The sequence below is a fragment of the Aulonocara sp. 'chitande type north' Nkhata Bay genome, linkage group LG16, assembly GCF_057382095.1.
Source record: "Aulonocara sp. 'chitande type north' Nkhata Bay isolate Kocher_YH1m ecotype deep benthic linkage group LG16, A_spYH_male_GT1.1, whole genome shotgun sequence".
Lineage (NCBI taxonomy): Eukaryota > Metazoa > Chordata > Actinopteri > Cichliformes > Cichlidae > Aulonocara > Aulonocara sp. 'chitande type north' Nkhata Bay.
The window spans coordinates 11,693,212-11,716,693 of record NC_141359.1 but is presented as its reverse complement, the minus strand read 5'-3'; the positions used below and the strand labels follow the sequence as shown (position 1 = coordinate 11,716,693).

General features: G+C 39.0%; 2 protein-coding genes across 2 annotated transcripts in view; both read right to left on the bottom strand.

Annotated features, from left to right (window-relative positions):
• The window catches only part of sucla2 (succinate-CoA ligase ADP-forming subunit beta), a 31,864-nt gene extending 15,314 nt beyond the window's left edge, over positions 1 to 16,550 (bottom strand). Inside the window, exons 1-5 of the mRNA XM_086265716.1 lie at positions 16,400 to 16,550; positions 13,307 to 13,502; positions 9,177 to 9,276; positions 7,685 to 7,847; positions 1,987 to 2,115 (exon numbers count right to left, since the gene is read on the bottom strand). Coding sequence (XP_086121842.1) covers positions 1,987 to 2,115; positions 7,685 to 7,847; positions 9,177 to 9,276; positions 13,307 to 13,502; positions 16,400 to 16,483 — 672 coding nt within the window. The 5' untranslated portion in view covers positions 16,484 to 16,550. The remainder of the gene's footprint in view (positions 1 to 1,986; positions 2,116 to 7,684; positions 7,848 to 9,176; positions 9,277 to 13,306; positions 13,503 to 16,399) is intronic.
• A 1,324-nt stretch (positions 16,551 to 17,874) lies between these two features.
• On the bottom strand, positions 17,875 to 21,452 carry med4 (mediator complex subunit 4). Its single transcript, XM_086266326.1, has 7 exons — positions 21,298 to 21,452; positions 20,510 to 20,576; positions 19,743 to 19,913; positions 19,330 to 19,387; positions 19,138 to 19,224; positions 18,922 to 19,053; positions 17,875 to 18,553 (listed from the first exon to the last, which is right to left on the bottom strand). The coding sequence occupies exons 1-7, from the start codon at positions 21,366 to 21,368 to the stop codon at positions 18,381 to 18,383; spliced, it is 759 nt and encodes a 252-aa protein (XP_086122452.1). The 5' UTR covers positions 21,369 to 21,452; the 3' UTR covers positions 17,875 to 18,380.
• Between the last annotated feature and the right edge of the window lie 2,030 nt (positions 21,453 to 23,482).

The following is a 23,482-nucleotide window of genomic DNA, read 5'->3' as shown; positions in this document are numbered from 1 at the left end:
AACGTCTCAGGCTCTATCAGACTTTATGCAGAGCGTTGGTTGGCAGCCCTTTTCAGATCTCTCCAAGATGTTGAATTGGGTTCAACTCTGGGTTCTGGCTGGGCCACTTGAGGATATTCACAGAGTGCTCCTGATGCCACTCCTTTGTTATCTTGTCTGTGTGCTTAGGGTCATTGTCCTGTTGGAAGATGAACCTTGTCGCAGAGCTGAGCGCTGGATGTGTCTGTACATTGCTACATTCATCTTTCCCTCGACTTTGACTAATCTCTCAGTTCCTGCTGCTGAAAAACATCCCAGCATGATGCTGTCACCACCATGCGTCACTGTAGGGATGGTATTGGCCAGGTGATGGGCAGTTATGAGCGTTTGATCTTTGTTTCCTCAGACCAGACGATTTTGCTTCTCGTGGTCTGAATCTTTCAGGTGACTTTTGGCAAACTCCAGGGGGGCTGTCATGTGGCTTTTACTGAGGAGTGGCTTCTGTCTGGCCACTCTACCATGCAGCACTGATTGGTGTAGTCCTCAGAAATGACTGTCCTTCTGGAAGGTTCTCCTCGCTTCACAGAAAAATGCTGGAGCTTTGTTAGAGAAACCATCAGGTTATTGGTCAGCTCCCTGACTAAGGCCCATCTACCCTGATGGCTCAGATTAGTCAGGCGGCCAGCTCTAGGAAGAGTCCTGGTGCTTCTTCCACTTACAGATGATGGAGGCCGCTGTGCTCACTGGGACCTTCAATGCTGTTTTCTGCACCCTTCCTCAGATCTGTACCTCAATACAATCCTGTCTCAGAGGTCTACAGACAATTCCTTGGTTTGTGCTCTGATATGCACCTTTAGCTGTCGGACCTTATATAGACAGCTGTGTGCTTTTCCAAACAACGTCCAGTCAACAGAATTTACCACAGGTGGACTCTAGTAATGTTGTACAAACACCCGACAGGCGATCAGTGGAAACATAGTCAGAATCAGAATCAGAATACTTTATTCATCCCGAGGGAAATTCACCTGGGCTCAATTTTGTGTGTCACAGCAAAGACTGTGAAAAATTCTGTACATGTTATATTATTAATAAACTTGCAAGAATTGCAAGAAAATGTTTTTCACTTTGTCATTATAGGGTATTGTGAATAGAATTCTGAGGTAGAAAATGAATGTAATCTATTTTGGAATAAGGCTGTAATTTGACAAAAGTGAAACACTGGGGATATTATCCTGATGCACCGCAGGAATACCCAACCCTACCTACACAACCTGTTGTCCTTAAAAAACAAGCTTACTCCTTCATAAGGACTAGAGCCAGTGTCTTATTGAGACTATTTTAAAATTAACTGATAACATTTCTTTCTTCATCGCCGTTATTGTTTGTACATCTCATGTGAAAATCTGATTCTGTAAAAAGCTCCAGCTGAATGTTTGTAGAGTCATCTTTGTAAATAAAGCACAACATGGAGCATTATTTATCTTGCTTGGCACATCATCTAAAACAGGATAAGGGTTTTTTTTCCCTCTAACAGATTATTTTAAAGGCAAACATCAGACTGAAAAATAAAAAAAAGTATGATTATTCTAAACCAGGCACCAATTTCATACTGTAAACATGAGAAAATATCAGTTGTTTTCTATAAGCCCTGGAAAATGATTATAACTTAGGCTCAGAGGAAAATTTGGGATGATGGGCGGAAATTTGTCATTAACAGATAACAAACTAAAAATTCGAAAAACCTTAATTATATCAAAAATAGGTGCAAAAACACGCTAAGAAGAATGCAACAATTTCTCCAACCAATGACCTTGTTTAGATAAGAGTTAACCTTCTTTAAACAGCAAAGAGCCCCTTCTGATTTAGACATTTTGGCACTCACTGCAGCATGAACGCACACAAACACACTCCCCTTTCTCTTCCTCCAAGTCTTCCTGCAGCCCAAACTACAAAGTGGGTGCACCTCAAGTCTGTTTCGTGACTTATTACATCTACCATTGATCGCACCTTGACAGCCTGCTCCATCTTAATACCCTCCACGATGTCGATGGGTTCCTTCACAATGGCATCTGGATTTTCCGCTGCAACATCTTCGATGTTCACGCCACCCTGTGAGCTGCCAATCAGCACAGGGCCCTGTGGGACACAAGTGGGAGGGATGGGGATTTAAAATCTTAGAGTTACTGCAACATTTTTGTTTCGAAATCTGTGAAACCTAAGCCCCGGATAGACACCTTTACAAAGAAAACGGGTGATTTAATAAGAGTGATTTTATGCAAGGAGGTTTTGACTATCCTCTCCCAATAATTACAATCAAAATTACCTTCTGTTTTTTTACTGACCTGGCTGCTCTTCCTGTAATTTAAATCAAATCTGAAGCCACATCCTTCAGACTTCCTATTTTTCTGTGTAAAAACTAAAAGATGCTATTGCCATGAAAAAAAAAAATAAAAAAAAATTCCAATGTCTTCAAACCTCTCATAACAAAAGCAACAAAGTAGTCTGTGCCTGCACAGTAAAATCACCGTCCTCATAATAAAATGCAAAAGACAACAATAAACAATTTTATAATCATGTCATTTATCTTCAGATTATTTTCTCAAACCCTCAGATTTTCTATTTAAAGTCGTGTAAAACAGGAAAAAGAAGAAACTCTCAGACCGGAGTAAGTAATTTTCATTGTTGTTAGAAAAGCAACACTAAATAGTTTATAAAATATGAAAATACTTATTAATTTCACATTCATCTGATTGTCAATAGGCTAATCACTGAGCGCGCTGATTGCTTGCAGCAGCTTCATAAACACAGCTGCATAGAGAGAAAAAAATAAAAAGGTTATCCACACAAGTCTTCATGACTGCACATCCTAAGGAGGCTCCTCAGATCACAAACCCTGTTTAATACAAGGTTTTGTTCCAAAGACTCCTGAGCTGAGACCTCCTTATTTCTGCTGTGATGACGGCAAAATACTAAGAAGGAATTTCTGTGGTGAGCAGCATCTTTATCCCTTTCTCCATACAGTAAGAACATGTGGAATACATTACAATAAGAATTTTATATACTATATACAACAGTGTGAAAACGTTTTAAACACATAAAATTCTTGCTCACCGCATAGTTCATGATCTATAATCAAGTTATAGACACAATCGACTCAAATGTTAGCAGCTTTGCCTAATTATGAATAAAAACCTGAACATCCAGTCAAGCATACAGACTCACTGAACCCTGAAAAAGATCCAGTGAAAGTGTTAAAATTCTTAACACATGTAAAAACACTGACTTTATCTTCAGTATTGTGCTGCCATCTAGTGGACAAAATCTGTTAACTGAATCACAACTTTGTTTTTTTATGAGTTCAATGAAGATGAGTCAAGATGCATTTAAGCACTGACAGATGAATCTGTGTGTGCTTTGCTTAATTTAGTCATCTGAATGAAAAGATGTGGAGGGGAGGTGCGATGTACAGTTACATTACAAAAACAACAGTTAATCTCATCTAAATCTTTAATTTCACATCTAATTTTTGTAGTTTATAAATTGCCTCTAATTTTTTCAGAGCTGACTTTTCTTATGATACAGATCTTAATTTAAATGAATGAGTAATGTGTTTAATGTGTTTAAGTAAACAAACAGCAGCAGCTTGAGCTTTTCACACTAGGCTTGCAGACTGTCAACAGCTCAACTAAAATGATCTAGAGCTCATTCAATGCCACGCAAAAACATCATGAGATTACTGTAGTGTAAGTGTACCTTCCCTAACACTTAGACTAATACTAATCACCTCTAACAAATCCAATCCAATTTTATTTATAAAGCACTTTAAAATACCCAGCACAGGAACAAAGTGCTGTACAGAAAATAAGTTAAAACAATAGAATAACAAAAAACAGCAAAATAAATAAATAAAACACATAAAACATAAAATTAAAAACAGCCCTATGTTAAAACTAGGGCTGAACGATATATCGCATTTGCGATAATATCGCGACATGATCAAGTGCAATTTTCTAACCGCAAAGGCTGCGATTATACTCTGGACATGTCCAAATTCATGGGCTGCATCCTCCTGAGGCCGCATTTGTAGACCGATTACGTCACAGCGACGCGCCGAAGGCTGTCCAAATTACTACCATATCCCAGAATTCATAGCGCGGCCCAGCCAAACTCCAGTTTCCAGCAATGGCGGCCGCTACTAAGTTTTAAAATTACTCATACTAATCTTTCTGGGTCACAAAATAAACTTTTAACATATTTTCAGGCGAGAAAGTAGTTGTGTAAACATCAAATATCTGCTCGGTTTATCAAGATATCCCATATTTGCAAAAGTGCTTCGACGTTTTCAGAGGTGTCTGCTACCCACCAGCTCGACAGCTAGCCGGGAGCTCGAGGGTTACTGATGCGGCCGAGAACGGCACAACTCCCGGCACATCATTTTCAGATCACCGCGGAGTTTCGCTGCTCGGGTTAAACGTAATATATAAGTCACTTAGACAACCTAAAAATGTTATTGTTGGGCTTTTTTCAGTGTTTTGTTTGTTCGTGAGTAAATCGGTTTGGCTGAGATTAAAGTTATTAGATTAGATAAAATAAAACTTTATTAATCCCCCGGGTGGGTTCCTCCTTGGTTTTCACACAGCTGACTAAACGTCAAACAGAAAACTTATTAAACAGAAGTGTGAGACAGTCGAGAATTTACACCAGTGTCTGGTTATATTTTAGATAGCAAGAAGCAGACGGCCGAGTTTATTAAACTCCACCGAGACAGCGGTGACGCTAATCAGAACTAGACCGTCCAATTTCACGCCTTTAAATTTTAAAGGCGTGTTTGTGTGTGTGTTTATACAATTGCTATTATGTTTGCACTTTATGTGTAATGTTACTGACTGCAGAGATCAGTAAGATGTGTGTATTTTTTATTTATTAGTTTTATTTATTTAATATTATTTTTTAATTGAATGACTGTCTAGTAGTTCACAGATGTCGAAAAACTGAGTGTGGTAAAGCCACTGATTTTTTTTATGTATATTTCTGCAATCTGCACATTGTACTGACTTTCATTTTAATGTTTACACCAGGGTTCCTTGCCAGCACTTTATGCTCAGATGTTTGTAAGCTAAAAATAAACTATTGTGTATGTTCAAATATACTGTTGTGATTGAAGAAGTTAAATAAAAATGTCAGTCATCAATTCATGCATCACCTCATGTCATCATAACAGAGGTCTGTCTTCCAGGAAAGAACAGTTTAAAATTAATGTAATATAGTATTGGCCATACTATATGATGTATTGCTTGTCTTTGTTTAATAATAAAGAAGACAAAGACCTTAAAAAATAATCGCATATCGCATCGCAATCGCAATATTGGGGCAAAAAATCGCAATTAGATTATTTTCCATAATCGTTCAGCCCTAGTTAAAACAAAAACAAGATAAAACAGCATCAAATCACCTAAAAACAACTAAAATAAAAAACCAACATCTCACGTGGTGTCAAAGGCCAGGGTAAAGAGGTGGGTTTTCAAGAGTGACTTAAAAACAGATAAAGAACTGGCCTGTCTAATCTCTAAAGGAAGCTCGTTCCACAGTTTTGGAGCTGCTACAGCAAAAGCACGATCTCCTCTAAGTTTACGCCCAGTCCTGGGTATCTTCAGGAGCAGCTGATCAGCTGACCTGAGAGAGCGGGTGGGTGTATAAGGCTGTAGCAGCTCAGAGAGATAAGATGGAGCTAGGCCATGGAGAGCTTTAAAAGTAAATAAAAGAATTTTAAAATGAATCCTAAAAGAAATGGGCAGCCAGTGAAGTGAAGCTAAAACAGGGGAAATGTGCTCAAACTTTCGAGTGCCTGTTAAAAGACGAGCTGCGGCATTTTGCACCCTCTGTAGATGACTAATATATAATGCACTGAGCCCAATATAAAGTGCATTACAGTAATCCAGCCGAGTGCTAACAAAGGCGTGGATCACTGTCTCAAAGTGCTGCCGTGAAAGAATTGGCTTTATTTTTGCCAGCTGCCTGAGGTGAAAGAAGCTAGATTTTACCACTGCCTTAATTTGATTATCAAACTTCAGATCACAGTCCACTTTGACCCCCAGGTTTGTGACAGTTGGCTTAACATACTGTGCCAGGGAATCTACATACACATTGGGGGTCTCAGTGGAGCTACCAAAAACCATCACCTCTGTCTTTTTATCATTGAATTTTAAAAAGTTAACAGACATCCAAGTCTTAATGTCATCGAGACACTGAAGTAATGGCTGTGTAAGGTATCTGCCTTTTTTCTTTAGAGGGACATAGATCTGACAGTCATCAGCATAAAAGTGGAAAGGAACAGAGGAAGCAGATATAAAGAGAAGAGGAGGGGGCCTAGAACTGAGCCCTGTGGGACACCACACAAGAGGGGAGCGGAGGACGACACATAGTCACCAAGGCTGACACAAAAAGTTCGCCCCGTCAAGTAGGACCTGAACCACTCCAGTGCTGTGCCCCTAATGCCCACCCAGTGCTCCAAACGAGAGAATAAAATGGCATGATCCACGGTATCAAACGCAGCTGTCAAATCTAAAAGCACAAGAACAACACAGTCCCCAGCATCAGTCGCTAAAAATATGTCATTAAAAACTTTTAAAAGGGCTGATTCAGTGCTATGAAAGGGTTTAAAACCAGATTGGAAAACCTCTAAAACATTTTGCTTTTCCAGGAAGGCCATTATTTGGCTGTAAACTACCTTTTCAAGAATTTTGGAAAGAAAAGGTAGTTTGGAGATAGGCCTGTAATTTGCAAGAACCGTAGGATCAAGAGCAGGTTTTTTAATCAGGGGTTTGACTACTGCATGTTTAAAATCTTTAGGGACAATACCTGACATCAGACTATGGTTTACCAGCTCAAGAACCAAAGGACCAACTGTAGGTAACACCTCTTTTAAAAGTCGAGGAGGGACAGCATCATTTGGAGACCCTGCAGGCTTAAGATGACCAACAGTCTCCTTTAAAAAGGACAGAGTCACAGGCTCAAACCTGTCAAAGACAGCAGAGCAGGAAACAGAGAGTGAGAGGTCATGACCACAAGGAGAGATCTGATCCCTTGTGGAGGAGACCTTCTCAATAAAAAAGTGTAAAAAATTTTGACAGGCTTCTGATGAGGGCTCAATACAGTCAGTATACGGTGCATTAAGAACAGAGTTAATAGTTTTAAATAAAATACGCGGGTTGTGGCAGTTTGACAAAATAATGTCAGATAAGTGTTTTCTTTTGGCATCTTTTACAGTTCTTTGATATTGACGCCAACAGTCCTTCAGCATCTGGAATGACACTTGTAGTTTGTCCTTTTTCCACTTGCGCTCAGTTCGATGGCAGTCGCGCCTGACAGCTCGTGTCAAGTCGTTCAGCCAGGGCTCAGGGCTCTACACAGAGACTGATGGGTTATTAGTAACACTAAATCTGTGATTTTTTGGGACCATTTAGGGGAGAAGCAAAGCCTGAACACCATTCAACATAAAAAATTTATCATCTCCTCTAAAGGTTTGTTTGAAAGGTTAATGCATGATTTACAAAACACAAAGAAATGGGCATTAAGAGCACTCCTTTTGAACTTTTCCACCTTTGTTGTTTTTTTTTTTAAGGAAATTCATTTCCCGTGAAAGCATCGTTCTCAGCTGAGCAAACACATCATTTGGCTTCTTGTGGGTGCGCCTGTGTTCCCTCACCTGAAAGGACCTCTCCATGGTGATGGCAAAGTAGTATTCTCTGCGTGGGTACCTGCGCTCGCAGATGAACACCTGGTTGCAGATACGACCCGCCTCCCCGGTCTGCTTGGTGTACAGCTTTCGACCAATCATCTGAGATGAAATGTCTCGGGCTTCCTCTGGCCTGGAGATGAGGAGAAGACAGGAAATTGAAAACTTTTTAATGCATAACAAGTTAATTAGAAAACTTATGAAACAAATAGATAAAAACCTGTAAGGACAATACAAACTAAAATTATTAAACAGATACTTGAGTTTATTAACATTTAAATCATATCTGTCAGCACTACTTTCCTGAGCTAGTCAGTAAGCAGGAGAATGAGGATGGACACAGTTACCAAGGTTGTAAGTGTAATCTGCTCCGTGTATTGTACGGTGCAGAATAAGTTAATTTTCACTCTTTACAGCCTTTGTCCTCTAAACAACAGTATGCAAAGTCTGTGCAGTAACTTCTGAAAACAGACAATAGAACAGGCTTGTCAAACTCATTAAGAGGAAATGAATAGTCCAATTAATTATTTTGTTCTTCAGATGAAGTCTGGAGTTCATTTTCATCCATTTTTCAGTATTACTGCAGTTTGTTGCTGCCATACTGGAGACACTTTGCCAAGTAGGCAGCATTTTCCAATTACACAGCAGTCAGCTGTGCTAAATAAAAATTAATGAAGCACTTTGATGACTACAGCAGCTCAGATATTCAATCAGCTCTACAATCTGTAGGCATGAGAAAGACCCCTCACAATTTTCCAGCAGTGGAAACAGCCCAGAAAATCCTCAGCAAGTGCAGACTTAGCAATGCTAAGAAACTACAAAAAACACAGGAGCTACATGTCAGACCCTACAGACCGTAGCTAGCATGTCAAAGTTCATGATAGCACAGTTGTGATGACTTCAAGTTTTTTACGTTATTGTTGCTAAAGATCTTTTTATAAGCTATCGAATCGCAGGCTGTTTTTCACAGAAGTGCATAGAGTCGTGGGAAAACATTCTTCAAATGACTGCATATTCACTACTCAAGGTAGGGTAGGTTAAATTGATTAGCATGTAAACATGGTCAAACATCATTAAGGTCTCTAAACACAGCACTGTTTCTTCATACAGAAGGAGCTGAACTCCCTGGTGTCTTCCACCTCCCTCTTCATGTATGTGTTCTCCTCTCCTCCTTTCTGTGCCACAACATGATGAGGAGCTAGGGTGATCGTTATTTACCGTTATCTCTCCTACAATCTTTCCACTCCCATGGCCAACACAAACATTTCCTGCTGATCCTGTTTCATGTTAATAATCTTAAACATGGGTTTTACTGTGAAGCAGCAAAACATACTCTTTGGTACACGCGTAAGTGAGGACAGGATTTTATCTAAGATGTGTTTACATATAGACAATCGTAATTTAGCCGATTTGTTGCCAGTAACGACTTATTTTGTTTAATTATAAAGGGTGGGTTACTTACGAGTAGACGATCCTCACTCCTCCCTTTAGTCCACCTTCAAACGTCCCTTTTCCTCTGCCGCCAGCCAGAACCTGAGCTTTCACCACAAGGTCCTTCGAACCTAACACACACACACATTCATCAATTACACACTGTGATATTAAATGCACTAAATGTCATAGTAACTAATCAGTTACATGATAGACCGGCCAGAAATGAAGTTTGTACATTGTTAATATCAAGTAAAAAAATATCCTGGTTTTCTGTTAATATTTACACTCACATATTTCAAATGTGTGTTTGCTGCTTTATACATAAATGTACCAATCACTGCTCTACTTCAATTTTGATATTAACAGAAACAGACCTCCATTTGTATGTTTTCTTTAGTGACACAACGTTTAGATGGACTAATTTGATCTTATTCTCCTGTCACGCATAAACAATATGGCCAGAGGCTTACAAGACACCATGAGGCTTTTGCAATAATGGCTGAGTTTAAAAGTGAGAGGGAAGGACTCCAGTTGGCAACTAACGCACCCTTGACCGTTTCAAAAATATGCAGTGACACAAAGCTCTGGGTCATAGTTGAGTTTTATTTGAAGGTTTGTTCACAAGTTTGGCTTTTGAACCAGTTTTCTTCAACTCTAGGTGGCAACTTATCACTAACTGTGCTAATGTTTCATGATAATAGTAAATTATATACACATTTAGCTTTAACTTCTTTAAGAACAGCATGGCATGCTGTAGCACACAGCATGTTTCAGTTTTATTCCATTAATTAGTACTTTTGTTCATTTTCATCAATACACAGTTTCATTCTGGGACTGGGGGGGGGGGGGCGTAGCTCAGTTTAATCATTTCCTTTTATCTTATACTTGGCCTTGGCCACACCCTATCACAGTTCATCCTCTGTCTCAAACAAGCTCTTTAGAGCAGTCTGTAAAATTTCTTAAAGATTTTGATGAAATTAGAAAAGTGGAGGACAAAAGAAGACGTGGCAGCAGCCAGTGGAACCACTCAGCCTCCTAGCAGATACACCTATCGTATAAAAATTTTACATCGTCTTATTCTTGAGTTAGTACATTCACAAATGTGGGCGTGCAAGCCTCCTCAGAAATGGTCTCAGTCAAAGGGGTAGCTGTCAAGGAGTCATTCTTAAAGAACATAAACAGCAAAATCAGACAAAAGCTGTACTGAAAATCAGCGGCAGCAGGTCTTATGGAGAGATCAGTCCAGATTTCACATATTTGGTTCAAATCATCATTAATATATACAGGGGAAAAATACAACAGTGAATGTCTACAGCCATCTATAGAACATAGTGGAGGCTTCGTTCGTCATGTTTTGGAGCTGAATTTCATCCAGGGACGCAGGAGATCTTGTCAAATTGGTGGAATCATGAAAAAGTACCATCAGATTTTGATCCACTGCAAATTAACATCTGGAAAACATCTGACTATCAATAGCTTCATTATCAGCATGACAATGACCACAAACACACTGCCAATCCAGTGAAAGCATGCCTGTATGGACAAACAGACAGTGGCCTCCCAAGAGCACAGACCTTAAAATTACTGAATCAGTGTGGGATCATCTTGTCAGAGAACAGAAAAAAAATGTCAGAAGACATGCAAAGAAGAGTTTTGAATGTCCTTGGACAAACCTGGAGAACAATTCCTGAAGACTACTGAAACACATGACAAGCAATCTTCCTAAGAGAGTTCAAGCTGTGCTGAAGAATAAAGGTCTTTATACCAAATTTTGACTTTCAAGCTTCTTATTTTTGGCTTGTATACTGTATTTCCATGTATGATTGAACATGTGTCAATAAATAACTGCAAACGCTTCCCATTTTCCTAGCAAAATAAAGAAATTAGGGGTGGCTAAAAACTTTTGCAACATACTATATATGCCCCCCCCCCCAAAAAAAAGCAGTAGAGGACCAGCTTAGCTAAACAAGTCTTATCATATCACATGTCTCCTTACTGATAGAGGAATATAACTTCACACACAGGCAAAGTAGGAGTAACATATGAGGAGAAAAAAAAAAACATGGCATGCAGCTCCTTTCATGTTACTTACAATGAACAAGAAACAGGGTGTGTATTGATTCCAACAGGTGCATCTTCTTTCTATCCAAGAATTGTGCACGCTGAGTGTCAACTGATACCACTGAAGCAGGAGATGGCTATGTATAGACTGGGTGTGCGAGAGTCTTTCTCTGTCTGTCTCACTCTTACACTCACTCACGCGCACACACACATGCACGCGCGCACGCACGCATACACACACACACACAATGTTAGAAAAGCTTCCAAGTGGCATTCAGGTCCAGAGGGGTGATGAAAGAGTTAGCAGCATAAATGGATAGTCACGCCACTGGGTTTGTCAGAGAGTAATAGCGTGGTTAGAGTCAAAACTTTCATTCCATCTCTTTAAATGCTTTCAAGTCTAATGCAGAGCAATGGGGTCAAAATGTTTAACACCTGCATCTTTAAAGTTTTTCATTTCAAACATAGCTCTAAACAGTGTTGGTCAAGTTACTTGAAAAAGTAATCAGTAACTAATTACTGATTACTTCCCCAAAAAAGTAATCCCATTACTTTACTGATTACTTATTTTCAAAAGTAATTAATTACTAGTTACTTAGTTACTTAGTTATTTTTTTAAAAACACGATTTACAACCTGAATAGGTGATAAAGCGATAGATCTTTCAGCCCAATTCTACTTTTTCTGCATAATCCATCATACAAAATGTAATCAAATGGAAAAGTCTCTTTTTTTTGTTTTATCAGTTTTAATTTTTTAACTTTATGCATCAAGCAAAAATTTAATTATATGCAACATTCTCTGACTTGAATAAATTAGTTTAACATTTAAAGCTATTTTCTGCACATTCCAGCACATAAAATAAAATATTTTTTGTGTTTACACTCACTCTTTCAAATAGATGCAAGTAAAACACAGCAGAAAATAAATGAAGTCAAAGACTCAGCGGTCCTTTTGCTCTATTTTCACCTGTAAAGCAGGAGTGGCGTATGTGGAGGTTTACCCTGGTGCAGTGGAAGAATCCGCGAGTTTCTCTGTGAATTTCCCATTACGTCGTAGCGCACTCGGTGCTTGTTTAGGGGTTTTTTCGCTGTAAAAAGAAGTTTTCTTCTCACGCACAACGGACGCTAATGTTTTTGTCACTTTTTATGGAATCAAACTCAAAGTAAGGTCAGTACTTCCACACTTTAAACGCTGCACGCTCATACTCTCTCCCACAATCGATATGTGATCCATTGTTGATCTGCAGACAGCTGTTGTCACTAACAGCGCACTCGCTTACGTCACTGTCATGAGACATTCTCGCAAAAAAAAAAAAAAAAAAAAAAATCACGGTTTTAGTAACGCAGTAACGCAGCGTTCCTACGGGAAAGTAACGGTAATCTAATTACCGTTGTTGCAATAGTAATCCCTTACTTTACTCGTTACTTGAAAAAAGGAATCAGATTACAGTAACGCGTTAACGCGTTACTGCCCATCTCTGGCTCTAAAGTGCTCTTCTTGCTCATATAAGACCAACCAAAGAAAATCACCACTAGTAAATCCACAACAGTGGCTTGGTGGTGGACCATTAACAGATAAAACATTCATAACACTACTAAAGCCCACTGCATTTAACATGGTAGCTAAATTCAAAGGTCTCCAGACTGAAGTTTGACAGAACAGAGTTTAACTACAGCGACTCTAAATGTAAGACTTCTGTACTTAAGTCAAGTTTGTGAAAGTGATGGCTTATACAATATGAGATTGTTTGGAATAGAAACAGTACTAATGTAATTTGGCTTCTTACAGACAAGGTTGTATTATGATTTATTTAAAACGTTAATATTGCCACAGTCAGTTCACAATCAAAGCATTTGAAGTTTAGCCTGCTGGGCTTCTCAAGGCTTCTGTAATTAAATGCATATACAACATCTTCAAATGTCAGTGCCTCTTTATCCATTAAAGTGTGAAGCTGTGCATCTTGACTGAGGTTGGACATTGTCTTTAAAAATCACTTAAACTGTTCTAATAACAGAACTACAGTTTTTGTTTTTTTTGTCCTGGAGTAAAGGACAGTGAAAGTGAACTTGCTTGTTAACGACTTGTTCAGCCTTACCAATCTGCTTGGCCACAGCGTACGCCTCCTCTGAGGAGTTAGCCACCATGCCGGCCGGCACAGAGATGCCGGCCTCTTTCAGCAGGCCGATGCTCATGTACTCATGTAGTGAGAGGTTCCTCTGCTGCTGCTGCACGTGAGGGGGCTGGGGCTGGGACACATGGCCGCCAAACAGACCTGAAGAACCACCAAGAACCTGAAGGGACAGAAAGAACAAGCGCAGGAAGCAATGAACTTAAAACCAGTACATCTACCATCTTCAAATGTCAATCTAACCTACAAATAAACAATCTCTTTTAACTCAAAACAAGCAGACACATCATTGTGTTGTCTTTTGCTCAATATTGCTAGAGCAACATGTGAAAATCGCAGACACTAAACCCACGAGATAAAATTCCTACAACACAAAACATAACCATCCTTGGAGGAAGAGAGAATCGTTCACAGTCCGTAGGACCACAAAAGCAACACTGGAAACTTCAGCAAGGATGTGAAACAAAGTGTTACTCAAAGCATATCAGCTGGGCATTAGACAATCACGTTTATTTCCTCAACTAAATCAGTGGACCAAAAGAAAAATCCAACCTTTCATTTTTGGTCAAAAAAAAAAAAAAAAAGAAGACGACTGGCTGCTTTATTAGGCACACCTGCTTCACATATTTACTTATTAACACAAATATCTAATCAGCATTTAGGCAAATAGGCATGGTCAAGACAACCTGTTAAAGTTCAAACTCAGTATCACACCAGAGACACAAAGCGATTTAAGTAACTGTGACGGTGGAGTGGTTGCTGCTGCCATACGGGCTTTGTCTGAGTACCAGAAACTGCTGATCTGCACTCTAGGGTTTACTGAAAAAAGAAAACATCCAGTGAGTGGTGGTTCTCTGGGTAAAAATGCCTTGTTGATGTCAGAGGTGATAGGAGAATGGTCAGCTGCTTTGAGCTAACAAGAAGGCAACAGTAGCTCCAATAACCACTCAGACTAAAGCAGCAGAAACTCACACCAGGTGCCACTCCTGTCAGATAAGAACAGGAAGTGAAGCTCACCGAAAGCAGTCAACAGAATGATGATTCTGGATTTTTGCTGTGATATTCAGATGATAGCATCAAAGCTAACCGTAACAGGCTCCATCCTGCCTTGTTTCAATAGCTGAGGCTAATGAGGTGGTATAATAGTGTTGGGAATATTTTCTTGGAACATTCTGGGGCCTTAAGTACAAACTGATCACCATTTAAAAGCTCTCACTGTACTCAAATGGCCTCCACGGTCACCAGATCTCATTCCAACAGAGTACCGTTAGGATGTGATGGAACAAGAGACTCACACCATGAATGTGCAGCTGACAAATCTGCATCTGTGTGATGCTCCATGTCAATATGGACTAAAATCTCTAAGGAATGTTTCCAGCCACTTGTTAAATCTGTGCCACAGACAATTAAAGCAGTTCTGAAGGCCAAAAGCCCCCCCCCCCCCCCGGTACCAGTATGGCGTACCTGTGACTGAAGTAAGTGTTTAGCTAAAACAGAACAAGAAGAACTAAACCTGTTGCGGTTTTTGAGGTTTCAGATACCAGACAATTAGTCAAACATTACTTTGTTCTGTTACCTTTACACACTATATAAAATTATATCACAAGCAAAAGTGTGTGTAAACAGACATTATTAACTCTAATAGGTGTGCACACACTATCAAGATTATAATGAACAGAAAAAAAAGGGAGCAACTGAAGACTTTTTGTTGGCTACTCAAGTAAGACTTTTAAAGTCCCTCTTGCAACCACATAAAGTGTAACACATGTATTATTTCACTGTTACACCATCCAAAATGAAAACCCAGAACAATACTGCAATTAAAATATACATTATATCACATTTCCAGATGGATAACTCAAAAATTCCTATTGATGAATACAAATGTAGGCAAACGGAGTCCTGACAGGTAGCCTAAAAAGAATGAAACAATTTAAAGATCACCGGTCTTTTTCGTTGATCTATATTACACCTTTCAGCCATCTTTCAAACCAGTATCCTATAAATTTTTTTAGCTGAAAAAATGCTAATATTGTGTCACTAAATGGCGTATTCCGAGTTTTGGACAAAAGAACTGAATGCAGTGCTTTTAGAGAGCTTCAACAACCTGCAGATACCTTTTTAGTAAAACAAATGTAAAGCTTTGCTGATGTTATCTGAACAGAATGTGTCAAAATAAGTTTTACAAGCATTTCAAACTTTCACCTAAGATGTCACAAAGACTTCTGTTAAGAATGCTGATACGTTTACCACCGATAAGACAAAACACTAAAACCAGCTGTTTTGTATTGTGTAGGTCCTCTTCATGCTTCCAAAACAGCTCCGGACTGCCAGAGCACAGCCATGAGACCACTGAGTTTGTCCTGTGGTGTCAGGTGTCTGCAGCAATGTTTAGGCTGGAATGTCGAGACCCAAAGCCTCCCACCAATACGACATAAATAACGTAATTCTGCTCAGTGTAGAGTATTCAGAGTTTTGCTGGTCAGGCTCTATCTTATGGGGGCCCTGGTGTAATGGACTCCCGGTTCAATTGCGCGCTCTTCCCGGTTAGATCTCTTCCGTCATTTTATCTTGCTGTTCCCCCCCGTTGTATATTTACAGCGTATCTCTGCAGTGAAAGCTGTTTATGCTTCCGAGCCTGAGCGGATTTGGCCAGATAACTTCCCAAGAAGACCCAGCGGGACAGATGTCATGGGGGAGGAATCGCTGGGATGGAAGCTGTAGCAGCTGCCGGTGGAGGTCACTGAGCTTCACTGAGCATATCCTCCACCAAGAATGCCGTTCACAGCCACACGAAGTGTACGGCTACAGAAAAGACTAAGGGCACAGTGATTCTTTGGCCGTTTACTGCTTAATCTGCAGATTTGACAGCCGGCCGTGCTAACTATGCGCTAGTTAGCGTGTTAGCCAAAATAACGGAAACTCAATCGAGTTGTGCTAATGTCAAATTTGACCCTGTCAGATTCGTAGAACTTTTAACCCTCGGGGAAGGTGTGGTGCCATAACAGACACATTCCACGAAAGCCCAAACGTTGTCTTCCGTTGTGGATACACACTTACCTTACAAGCGGAGCTAATAGTGTTTCTAGCCCCTGAAGTTCTCAGGCTAGCCGTCAAACGGCCGCAAATCAGGGACGTCGCCATGTCTCCCTCTACAGCAAAGTGGATTGAACGCGCACGCGTAGTGCGATTCCAAAGACGCCCTCCCCTCTGGTAATTTCAAATGCTGTCGGAACGTTCAGTCCCATGAAAGGAATGTTATGGCCAAATAAAAAAAGAAAATACATACGTATAAACATACACACACACACACACACACACACACACACACACACACACACATATATATACACTATTTTTGTAAAAACTAGGAATTAGTATTTTGAGAATAAAGTCGAAATGTAGAGATTAAAGCCCTCTACAAAGTGCCTTGCGTAGATGAACTAGTAAAATCGTACTTCAGAATTGATTTATGTTACAAGTAAATTGTTTATTTTTAACCATAAACACAATGTGCAATCTCCACATTTCGCCTTTTCCCCCTCAAAATAGTTTTTCAAATGTAATGTCAAATTTTCAACCAAAATCTGAAAATGAACACAATTTGTTATTGTTTTTTTTTTTTATTAATCTGGCCCTATTACTACCATTGTACAATGCTTAGGATGAAGGACTCAGGGTTAGGGTAGTATACTGCTGGTGTGTGTTCAAATATCTGAAAATATGCGTACTTACTTTAAAGAATAAAAATGAGCATTTAAAAAGTAGCTAAATGTATTTGTTTTAAATATCCACTTCGTGACTATTTCCCCTTTTCATAACACTGCAAAAACTCAAATAGGCTACATCACATAATTTTAATAGCATACTGCAAAAACAAATCTTTATTTCAATCTTTAACCATAGTATACAATAACATAGTGTTTTACAGTGAGCTCCTGAAGGCAGCACTATCATTGCCTCAACATACTGTAAATAAAGACTCCTTCCGCCCTTTAACCTAAATAAATACAATTCTTAGTGTCAAGTATAAACTTGTAAATGAATAAATGAAGTCATATCTCATGGCTCATTTTAAAAACAACAACAACATGTAGGCATCATGTTGCACTCTGACATTAGTTCCACTTGTATGCAACAAGAAATTAAACCTTTTCTACCCAGTGCTAATTTCTGGCTTGTATCTCTATTATCTCCTTATCTTTCCACTCAAAAAAGTGATGTCAAATGCAAGATGGCCCTGATGTACTTATTGCTCTTTTGCATTATGTTCTACTTCCACTTCCAGTGAGAAATAGTGTTCCAGCACGTGTCAGTTCAGATTTTCAAAGATTTGATAAATAAAAACATACAGCCAACACCTTGCACCATGAAATGTACTGAATCGTAATGGATGAGATGACCTCTGACTGTATCTACTTCCATCTAATGCTGTTCAGGAACATTTGAAAGTTGGTGTTCCTAAACATGAATAACAAAACAACAAATCCACAAATCCAGACACAAAAAGAGTAGAAAAAAAATTGTATTCAAAAAGTATTTATTTACAAGACTGAGTATTTACAGGCATATTTACACAACTTATACTACACTGCAAACATTCTGACCGTGACCAACTAAAATTAGACATCAAGTCTCTCACACACACGGTGTCACCAAAGAGCAAAAGAAGGCAAATTATTGTCTTTGTTTTCTGAAGGATATTCTTTGGTCTGTCTTCTTTCATGTAGGAGTCCAGAATGACACGTTCTTCATTTTTGCTAGTTCTAGTTTATACAGTAGTTTCACTGAACTGTATAATAACGCCAGTTAGCCTGGTTCTGTCCAAAGGGAACATAATCCACCTACTAACACCATAAACTCACTAATATTCAAAAAGGGTACATTTTAAAAAATCAATTTCTCAAAGGCACAATAAATGACTGAAGCTGAAGATGCCTGCTCAGATGTTGCTCGCTGGTGAGCTTTAAGTCGAGCAAACAGACACGCGCGCGCGCACACACACACACGTCTCAGCATTTCTTGACTCTGAGACACACTTTTAGTCGGAGTCACTACTGCTGCTGGAGGAATCTGTGGACATGGCCTCTACATCATCTTCATTCTCCTTGTTGTGACCCGGAGGCTCCAGGCCAAAGTCATTGCCGTGGTGAGGGGGCAGCATCCCCACTGAGACATCAGACGACTGCCACGGGTAATGAGGCGTCAGGACGTCTGAGGTGACACGAGAGAAAAGTGATTATTCTGTGAAACGCCAAACACTGACTGACACTACTTATCTCAGCCTCTCTCTCAGCTCCCTTATATAGTATCTGAAAGCTGGTACTTTTTGCCAAGTTTCTTATGTTACAGAGCTTGATGTAGATGCAGTCTGAATGGCAACAAATAAAACCTGTGTTCAGTGTTTATACTTGATAAAAATAAAAATAATGGATCCATCCTTTAACTTTTTAAAGGATGGATAATGATAAATTGATAAATGATACATTTTGAAATCACCGTAACAAACCTCTGACCTCATCTAAAATCTCTTTGCCAGGAGGCATGGGTACTCCTTCCTTTAAGTGCTCAGCTGAACTTACCTGGTAACCTCCCAGCAGCTAACGCGTCTCCTGGCAGATGACCGTTCACACCATTGGTGGACAGGTTGGCCATGTGACCAAGCATCCCGCTACGCATTTCCAGGTCGGTAGGGTACGGTCTGCGTGGATCACCTGTCAAGTATGACAACAGTGAATGAAGCTGAACATGAACTTTTACCAACACCCAGTGTGAGATACAGAGAGCCTGGCACATACCTGGCACCCAGTTGAGAGGAGCACACACAGCGTTACTGGCACTGATTCTGTGAGCATACTTGATGATTTCTTCTGATGAGATGCTTCCTGCAGAGAACATGTAAACAGTGTCAATTTATGGGCAAGCCATCAAAGAGAAAACCAGCCATCAAACAAAGCTTTCACCAGAACGTGTCGGGAGTGTTCCCTCACCTTTCCTGGCTCTTTCGATGGATTTCAGTTTCTCTTTTGCCTGGTAAACAGCAGTGGCCTGAAACAGATACACAGAAATATATCAATCCTCTTTATCACTTCTCACATGATATTAGAATTTAAAGAAGATGTAGTTTCTGTTTATTATGACTATTCGTATGCTGGCCTCATTATTTTAAACCTTGGCCATGTTTAATATGAACATCTGTAACACGGTATATCAGAAAAAGAAGAGAATCATAGGCCCCTTTACATTACAATAGCAACACTATAACCCTGAACACCTCTGCTGTAAGAGCACAGTATCAGCTACACCAGCATACTTAAAACATTTGAGCATTTATTTCAATCTGTCAGCGCTGCCCTGCTCTGGATAAAAAAAAAAAATACAACAAGAGACAAGCCAAACCCACCAGGATGTGTTCTGCTTCCTTCAGTTGTTTCTGGAGCTGCTGGATGTCACTATCTCTCTTCTCCACCTCCTTCTCCAGCAGTTGCATTTCCTGGTGAACCTTCCCCTGCTGCTGGGCCACCTCCATCAGCTCCTGAAACTCCTTGTCCCTCTGCACCAACAGCTCCAGGATCTTATGGATAAAGCATCAACACATTCTGTTATCAAAGATTTCCTATTTCATAGGCTTCATACAGGTTAGTGTAACTAACTAAAATCACTCATGTCTAACACAATAAAAGGTTCAAAAGCTATGAAAGATTTATGGACGACAGAAAATCAGTTGGAAGGAACTAGATATCTTCAAATGTGACAGCATTAAAATTAAATGCTTAAATTTAAAAAAAAAATTATGCTTAGCAATTAAGCACAGGTTTGTCCTTAAAGAAACAGTGATCCTGTATCAGTGATCATGTCTCACCAAAACTTTAAAACAGCAAAAAACAAAAGACTGTGCAAATCCACAAAGAACTTGAAGATCAAGTACCAGAAACTGGAAAAATACAGACACCGAGTGGCAGACAAGTATCAAACTGGACAGTGTTTCACAACACTGACCAAATATATAGCTGGAGACATTTTAGAATAGCTGCCACATAGTGAGACTTGCTTCTAGAAGGCCTTTGATCACCACTAACCCTAGGACTACGCATGGTCTGACAGCCACTGTGATGGTCATTAGTTTGTTTAAATCTCCGTGTGTCGACTAAAGGCTGAGTGGGGTGTTACCTGCGTGTCCTCTCCAGGTTGAGGCATTTTCTGACTCCTGGACAATGCCAGCATCTCTATCAGCTCCCTGAAATGAACACACACACAATTAAAAATGGTCAAAAACCACATTTCAATCCAACAAATCAAATTTCTATGTTTATATATTTATTTACTTTTTAAAGCTCATACTGATGATCGTTTTCTGTACGCCTATGTTCGCTTTGTTTCTCTGATTAGTCATTTTGGCCATTCTTGTGGTAGTTTCCTTTTGAAAGTCTAAGGAGCTTGGAAAGAAAAGCGCCTGGACTTCTTTGAGTTGCTTGAAGACGTTTCACCTCTCATCCGAGAAGCTTCTTCAGTTCTAAGGGTCCAATGGTGGAGAGTCCCAGTCTCAAAGAAGTCCAGACCCTTTTCTTTCCAAGCTCCTTAGACTACGATGACCTGGATGAATGAGAACCTTCACAGACATATTTCCTTTTGAAAATGACTATTAGCCGTAGAGTGTAGTACCTACAAACTCTTCAACAACCTTGTTTTATAAAATGGAGTCTTCTAACTGCTAACAGTTTCCAACAGAAAAATTAGAACAGTGTTTCAGGTTGTTTCAAATCCCAGAGCTCGTTATCTTTCTTTCAGAAAAGCCGTAGGCTCGGCCAATGAGCGGCATGTCTGCTAGTAATCAGCACAAACTGGGGGTGCTAGTTCACGGCTCCGAGTATTTTATCTCTTCACAGATAAAATACTGATAGCTTACCAAACAGTTTACACGAGACACGAGAAAACGCTCGCACGAAGTTTAATTTTACCTGGATAAAACCTCCAAATCATCCAGCACAGACATCAGTCTCTCCTTCGTCGATTTCTCCGCCGCCGCCATGTTTACTTTCGTTCCTCTGGTTTGCGCAAGACAGGAAATGACGTTCCAAAATCTTCTTCTTCGTCGTCTTTGTTGTTTTCGGGCAATTTGCGTTTTGGTCTCTAGGGTATGCTAGAGATATGACTCCTGTTCTCACTTCCGTAGCATTTATTGGCGTTATTAATATTATTGGCAGTCATATTCTAACCTAGACTTATGGTGCCTTATTTATATATCTATAATGTAATCTATAATTCTCAATAATTTGTACTCAGTTCATCTACTCCAAATAAATTCCTCCTGTTTTTTTTTAACGTTTTAATGCACTGCACTTATTTATCAGACCTATGTTTTTAATTACAGGTTACCTCTCATTTACACAAGTAAGAGCATCAAATATTGTTTCTATTATCAGCGTATTTCACCTTCATTCAAGCGAAAAGCAACACCAAAAAAATAAGGAGTACATTAAGTTGGAAAGGTTGGTAATATATATATTATTATGACGGGGAATAAAGTGGAAATATTCAAGTAACGATTCAAGCGCTTGAAAATAAAAATGAGTACAGTACTTCTGGCATCCTTTTTTCACTGTTGTTGTGTGTGTGTGTGTGGTTTTTTTTAGTATATCACACATTCCAGCTGGCGAGAAAGAATTGTATTAATCTTTTGTTTTGTTTTGTCACTGTATATAAATGTGTTCACACAGCTTTATTTTATTTTGTTCCCATATTCTCCGACCAGGGGGAAACAGCCGTTTCCCAGATGTAGGCTGTTTCCCCCGGTCAGGCCGTAGACAGCGCAAACCGAAACTGAAGAAACTTCCGGACCGTCAAAATAAGTGCAAACCTGCTTAAAATTTCATAAAAGTTTATGTAATGCAAGCATTTATACAAAAAGGGAAAAGTGCCACAGTAATTAAAAGATAAAATACATAAAACGTTTTTCTCTTGCAAGCTGTGTACTGTGATTCTGTATTTCGTGGTTGGATATTGTCTTTCGCAGATGAGAACTCACATTACAGCCTAATTTTATTCACGTGGTTTGTTGAGATATTTGAATCAAAGAAATAAGATATATTCTGAATTCATTATATAGCTCATCAGGTAAAACTGACAGTTCTTCTGTTTTTTTCTGTAAATCAAAAATGTGTATATTTCCTTGAAGCCCATTAAATTATTTAAATTTTGGATTTTTATGTTGAATGTTATTTCTTTAACACACTACCAGTTTTTAGTCATAATTTAAGTTCGTGTCGTTATGTTAATTTTCTTATTTTCTCTTATGTTATGGCAGGGATATCAAACTCCTTGTGTAAATATAAAGCCAGATTTGATCTTAACTGTCATTTCTGTCATTGCAAAAAAGTTTAACAACACAACACAATACATCTCAGTTTTTCTGCATTACAGAGAAATACTAAAGTTTTTCAGCACAACTATTTGGGCTTAAACCGTAAGAAATAAATGCATAAATTACTTCCACTAATTACGTTAATTGTATAAAATTTACATCCAAATGTATTAATACAGAAAAAGTTCTATTAGCTTATGGCACAGATGGTCTTTTACTTATAAAAACAGAACATTTTTGTTAGTTGAAAGAATTTTTGTTTTTGTATTTTTCCTTTAAAGGCCACTGCAAAAATGATGAATTTGAATAACAACAGTAAAAAAGTGTCATTTGTGTTTTCATTCTTTATTTACTTTAGGTGAGTGGTCACGGGGGAATTTTTTGATCAGTAATAAAACTCATAAAACTTATGAAAATACAGTTTAAAAAGTTGTTCCAGGGGCCAGATTGGAGAGTATTTGGCAACTGATTCTGGTCCCTGGGTATTTGACGCCCCTGCCTTACTTTTACCGTATTAATCAGTGTGTGTGTGCGTAGCTCGGATTGTCCCCCCCACCCCACTCTTTGGTGTTGATGGGTTGGTTATGCAAATATATCCCAGCAAAGTAATAAACTCTATAAATTATAGTCATAGTAATAAAGTCTTGAGTTTAGTGTATGTAATCCATTACATTTCGGAAGTAAATTATATAATATTTATTGACAGCTCTAGGTACTAGAGCAACAGTCGTGATCTAATCACTTTCATAATATTTGCACAGTTTTAATGTTCTATATTTAAA